The 6,028-nt window shown below is 50.9% G+C and overlaps 1 protein-coding gene across 1 annotated transcript; it reads left to right on the top strand.

The window, feature by feature from the left end:
- The first annotated feature begins 3,833 nt into the window (after window positions 1-3,833).
- Window positions 3,834-5,552, top strand: Zscan23 (zinc finger and SCAN domain containing 23). Its single transcript, XM_023712064.1, is given in 4 exon segments — window positions 3,834-4,238; window positions 4,474-4,603; window positions 4,913-5,167; window positions 5,170-5,552. Coding segments are annotated over 4 exon segments (1,173 nt in total).
- The last annotated feature ends 476 nt before the right edge of the window (window positions 5,553-6,028 follow it).

The raw sequence follows: 6,028 nt of genomic DNA, 5'->3' as shown, positions 1-6,028 counted from the left end.
CGGGGCGCATGGGCGCCGCGGGCTGTGTTCCCGAGCCCGGGTCTCTCGCGGCTCGCGTGGGCCTGGAGCGAGGGTGGCGCTCGGCGGCGGCGGCGGCCGGGGCGTCGCGGCTCCTGCTGTCGCCGGGCGCTGGTCTGTTTCGGCGGCCCAGTGGCCCGCGGAGCCCTGTTGTAAGCACCTCGCAGATGTCCTTCTCGCGACTTCACGAGATAAGCGGTTGTAGAATCCCCTCCCCACCCGCCCTTCTAACAGCGGAGAAGGAAGTGCCGCCGCGGGGCTCGCAAGGTGGTCGCCCGCGGAGTCCGCGTCCCCAGGAGTCCCGTCGGCCGTTTGCCTCAGAGTCCGCTCTCTTAAAAGCTCGGTAGCGCCGACTCGGCTCTGTCTCTGGATGAGCTTTTCAGCCCCAGCCCGGGATGCTGCCCTTTGGGTCCCGTACTCTCTCTTCTGAGATTGGTAGTTTAGAAGTTAGGAATTGAAATTAGCGTGTGTATCCGAAGACATGAAAGTGTGCCAGAGAGGGTCCCAAGGCCTAATGAAACGCGTTTTATTTGATACACTTTCCCACTAGCCCGCTCATCTTGTTCTCTGGGCCATAGGAAGAGATTATAGTCGCGGTGATGAGGAAAAGTAGCAACTGTTGATTAAGCCCCCAGGGTACCCAAGTTGCACATCTCGAGGTTAGTTTACAGGTTTGCTCTGTGCCATTCTTTATGCAGGACGACTTTATATACATTGTAACCCGCTTCATTTCGTTTTCTCAACAGTTTTGCAATGTGATTGTTGTCCTCTTCATACATGAGTTTGGGGCTCAAAAATTGAAGTAATGCACCCGAGATCACTGTTAGAGTCCACAGCTGGATCTGCCTGCCCTCTGCTACCTCATAATCCTCCCTTCTGATTTTCTCATGTAAATAGGAAAATTACAGGTTCAGATGAGCACTGCATTTGTGTGAGTGGTTGCAGCTGCATAAGAAAGGTCTGAAAAGATGCAGTCCGGGCTTTGTACTTCTAGGGAGTAGAGATCGGTGAAGGAATTCTACGTTCCTTTGTATTCTTTGGATATAAAACAGTGAAAGCAGCAGTACAGCTAGGCTGTGAACAAGGTAACTGGGACACAGACAGCACGGGACATAGGAGTCTCGAGGACAGCTGGCTGGTCTGGAACGGATGCGCAAGTCCAGAGAGGGTATGCCAAGCTCATAGCGAGAGCTGGCTGGGCTGGAAAGGATGCAGAAGTCAGAGAGGGTGCTGCCAAGCCCGTGGTTCCATCTTTTGTCGCTTCCCGGTTTGCTTTCTGTGTTTAAGGCCTAGTTGAACTGGTGTCTTGATGTCTCCAGGATTCCTTTTTTTTTTTTTTTTTTTTTTTTTGGTGGAACTGGGGATTGAACTCAGACACTTGGGCTTGCCAGGCAAGCGCTTATTCTACTGAGCCATCTCCATGGCCCCTAGGATTCCTTTAACTCCAAATATCTCCTTTTTCTTCGTGCACCGAGCTGTGTTTCCCAGTGGCCACGTGACTTGCCCCTCACCTCTCAGTTGCTCTCAGCAGAGCCTTCTCTGACTTACAGAATAGCAGTCTTGACCCTGTTGGTGTGGGACGCACTAGGGGAGACATAAACACAGAAACTGCGGGTGCGGGCCTGTCTAGTCCTCCTCACTGGAGGCTCAGGGTTCCACGGACCACCAGCTTTTCTTGATTAAAGGTGGAACTTTCCTGGGTCCTGTTGCTGCAGCAGGGATGCTAGTATATACAACAGTATCACTGGCTAGAAAGAAAAGCCTATAATGGTTCAGTAAGGTGAGCATGGCCGAGTGTTCTCTGGCCTTGGAGCTCTGGGCTGGTGTGGGGTTGGTGTGATCACCTTTGCAGTCTGGAAAGCTTTAGGAGTCCACACCATGAAAGACTTTTCGAAGTAAAATGCAATCAGTGTTTCCAACAATTCCCAAGAACTCCAAATCAGCCATTGAGTGGGAGGACCAGTGTTGAAGACCAGATGAGATGAGCAGAGATGAATTCCAAAGCCATCACTGCACGAAGGGTGGCTTCGGAGGCAGCACAGCTGTAAAGGGACTTCAAGTGCTTTCTCCCAAGGACCCATGCACATTGTCGGTGGCATTCGGCCTCCCCCTGAGCAGGCGGTCTTCCTCTGCATCTGTGGCTCTATTGGAGAGGGGCAGGTTTCCTGAAGTTAAGTATTTAAAAATAATCATTGGAATAGCTTCTACAGATGGAGAGATCCCAGAGGGAAATAGTTCTGTTTATAAGAATAAACCAGGCTGTGGAGATAGCTCAATGGAATAAGTGCTTACCTGGCAAGCGCAAGGTCCTGAGTTTGATCCCTGGTATCATAAAAAAAAAAAAAAAAAAAAAAAAAAAAAAAAAAAAAAAAAAAAAAAAAAAAAAAGAATAAACCATGTTTCCTACCTGAAATAAAAAAGAAAGAGCAGTGTCTTTTCCCCCTGCTCCATGTTCCTTTACCTTTATTTTCTCTATCACATTTCCACCACTTTACGTATGATGTATGTTCCAAAAATATGCCTACCTAAATTTTAAACACTTATTAAAACCACTAGTTCACACAGCGATTTTTCTTCTAGAAAATTTCATTCGCTCATTAGCATCATGAATAAGATTGTTCATATGCCTCAAGTGGTCATAGATGTATGTATGTCTCTATTAGTGGTAGTTTTCTTTTGAAAGAAATTGCCCACTTTTATCCTCAGAAGAATTCATGGAGGAACAATTTCCAAAACAAGAGAATTCCCAAGCTCGGGTTCTACCCTCTCACAATACTAAAGCTCACGCTGCCTTCTTTTGGGGCCTCTCAGCCGCGATCACAGTGCCACAGCCTCGATTCGCTGGCCTTAGTGCTCTAGGTCACTAGGAAATTCGTTTACTCTTTCAGCAAGATTTATAAGGATAATAGTGATTGTAAGATGCTTTAGAAGTTGTTCAGCTGCCAGCTTCTTTGCTCTTTGTTGGTACCTCATGTTGTCTTTATAGCAACCTAGAAAGATAAGCAGTGTTGACTGTAGGCTTCCTCTTCCACAAATCGAGGCAGAAAACGCATCCTGAGACTGCAGAGCGAATGGGAAGGACCGCGGTTCCCAGCCCTGCCGACTGCAGCCGCAGACCTCCCTGGCCATGCCTCACCCCAGTGGAGGGACTTCGCCTTCTCCCCACGCACACGCACGGTTTTTCACTTCTCATTCTGACTTCTGAGCTGCTTGACTTTACCTTCCACCCTCTACCCTCCATCTTGTTTCCCTTTTAAATTGTTAGTGTCATCTGTTGCCAGCTGGCCCTACGTGGAGGTCTGTTCCCTTCATCCAACTGCAAACTTGCTCTGAGTCTTACATCGTGCCGTTTAAGTGAAAGCCTAGCACAGTGGAGATATGCCAAGCGGTGTCCTTCCATCTGCTGGGGCAGCTTTTGTCCTGGTCTGTTCTCCTTCCCGTGCGACCTGCACGGTCAGTGTTGTGTGTTCACTATGTGCTCTCTATGAGGCAAAGCAACTGGTTTTTTTTTTTTTTTTTTTTTTTTTAATTTTATTTGTGTGTGTGTGGCCAGCTCAGCCCACCAGGGGGCGGGGCGGGCTGGCATGTGGTGCTGGGGGATTGAACTGTGGTCCCTGTGCTTTGCTAAGCTTGTTCTAAGTAGGTGCTTTAGACCACTGAGCCATCTCACCAGCCCAGCAACTGGGTTTTGCCAGGTTTTCTGCATCTCTGTATTTTTTCTCTGCAAATTATATTGTAGATCTTGGGATTTCCCGAAGAAAAATTCAAGGGGGAGTTACCAAGAATAGATTGTTGTTTGAATGGTTCAACCTGAAATGTCCACGGCCTTGGCCCTGCACACTGCAGAGGCACGGCGAGGGCTTCTGGAAGTGAAGGTGAAGGAGGAGATGAGCCATGCCTGTGGGCAAGAATCTAGCTGGTCAGGAAAGACCCTGGAGAACAGGGAGCTATTCCGTAGATGTTTCCTGCAGTTCTGCTACCGGGAGACCCCCGGGCCCCGGGAGGCGCTGCGCCAGCTCCGCGAGCTCTGCCACTGGTGGCTGCGGCCCGAGACCCGCAGCAAGGAGCAGATCGTGGAGCTGCTGGTGCTGGAGCAGTTCCTGGCCGTCCTGCCCGGGGAGCTGCAGGCCTGGGTGCGCCAACGGCATCCCCAGAGCGGGGACGAGGCGGTGGCGGTGCTGGAGGACTTGGAGCGCGAGCTGGATGAGCCGGGAGAGCAGGTGGGAAGATCTGGGGAACAGAGGTTTGCACCTGTAGAACAAATAAGAGGTTTCAGTGCAACAAGGGGAAGAGGAAGAAAAGAGTTTCTTTATGCCTGACTGGCTCTGCTGTATGCTGCTAATCTCTCTACCTTTGCATTTTAGGCTTCAGGGTTCTTTGCTATGCATTGGCCCTGAGGAGCCTGCCTTTTGGTGTCCTCTGACATTTCCTTCTCCCGTCCTTTGTTTCCACCAGGTCCCAACCCACACTTATGAGCAAGAAGAGGCTCTGAGGGAGAAGGCAACTCAAGGAGCAGCTCAGGTGTCCTCACTTGGCCAGTTCCGGAGCTCAGACTTGCAAGAGGTGTGCCCGGTGCAGGAGACCGGTAAGGAGTCCCTCTTCGAGGAGCCCAGCCCTCCCATGCGTGCTCATGCACTTGGCCCACTCGCCCAGTGTTTGCTCCGTGCTAGGCCCGGTGCCAGGTGCCATGGGGACTGAAGAGCAAGCCAGACCTGGACCCGTATCTGTGAAGTGTATGTCTGAACGGGGCAGGCAGGCGAACAGTGTCCTGTTCTAGAGGTCTGGGCAGAATTGCTTTAGAGTGAAAGAAAGTGCCGTCCTTTCACCTCACTTTTCTGATTACTGTTTTTCTCCTTGGAAAGGTAACATTCTCGCCATCCTTTTGTAATTGCAGATGGTGGAGCTGAGGCTTGGCATGTGCAGTTAGCACCAGGGGAGGAGATACGCTAGAGAAAACGCTGCTGCAGAAGAACCTGGACTCTCCGCAGTGATGTCACCCAAGGGCCAGCGTGCGGAGACGCCTGTGGCCAGGAGGGCGCACTGGACAGGCAGCGGGTAAGCTCCTCGGCAGAGCGGCCCTACGCCTGTGGGGAATGTGGGAGGAGCTTCTCCCAGAACTCCACCCTCGTGGAGCACCAGAGAAGGCACGCGAGGAGAAGCCCTACACGTGCAGCGCCTGCGGCCGGGCCTTCAGCCCGCGCTCGGGCCTCTGCCAGCACCAGCGGCTGCACACCGGGGAGAAGCGCTACCGGTGCCGGGTCTGCGGCAAGGCCTTCAGCCAGAATGCCGGGCTTTTCCACCACCTCCCCATCCACTCTGGGGAGAAGCCTCACCAGTGCAGCCAGTGCAGTAAGAGTTTTAGTCGCCGCTCTGTCCTTATTAAACATCAGAGAATTCACTCCGGAGAGAGGCCGTTCGAATGTGAAGACTGCGGCAGGAGCTTTATTTATCAGTGCAACCCCGTCCAGCACCGAAAAGTCCACCTGGTGGCCCAGCCGGCTGGCTGCCCAGGACAGGTGGGGCCAGGTCTCTAAGCCAGAGCCCGAGGCAAGCAGCAAGGGCACTGTTTTGCTTCATCCCAAGAGAGCAGTCATAACTTCCTCATCAAGCCTGGAAAGTCACAGGGAAAGCCAGTGGATATTCCCTTATAAAAGCATGATTTGTTAGCTACATCTGTCAGAATCTACGTGGGCAGTGACGTCCACAGCCTTGCGGTGCCGAGTCACCATTCTTCCTCATAATACATACTGCAGTGTGCGCACCTGGCCAGGCAGTTGCGGCAGGTACCTCAGGAACACTACATCAGTTTAAAAACACGTACAACCTGAGTTCAAAATCATGTCAAAGGTAATTCTTTACGATAGTAATAAAACTTATGATGATTTTTTTTTTTTTTTTTTTTTTTTGGTACAAACCTCTGGGTTCTTTTTTAAAGTCAACAGAAAATGGAAATATACTTTTTAAAGTTTCTAATACTAGGAGAAGATATCATACAATGTCTTTTAAATAA

Source organism: Octodon degus, unplaced genomic scaffold (genome assembly GCF_000260255.1).
Source record: "Octodon degus isolate 3935 unplaced genomic scaffold, OctDeg1.0 scaffold00023, whole genome shotgun sequence".
Classification (NCBI taxonomy): domain Eukaryota; kingdom Metazoa; phylum Chordata; class Mammalia; order Rodentia; family Octodontidae; genus Octodon; species Octodon degus.
The sequence above is the reverse complement of the archived record's forward strand: the minus strand, read 5'-3'. Positions and strand labels throughout refer to the sequence as shown.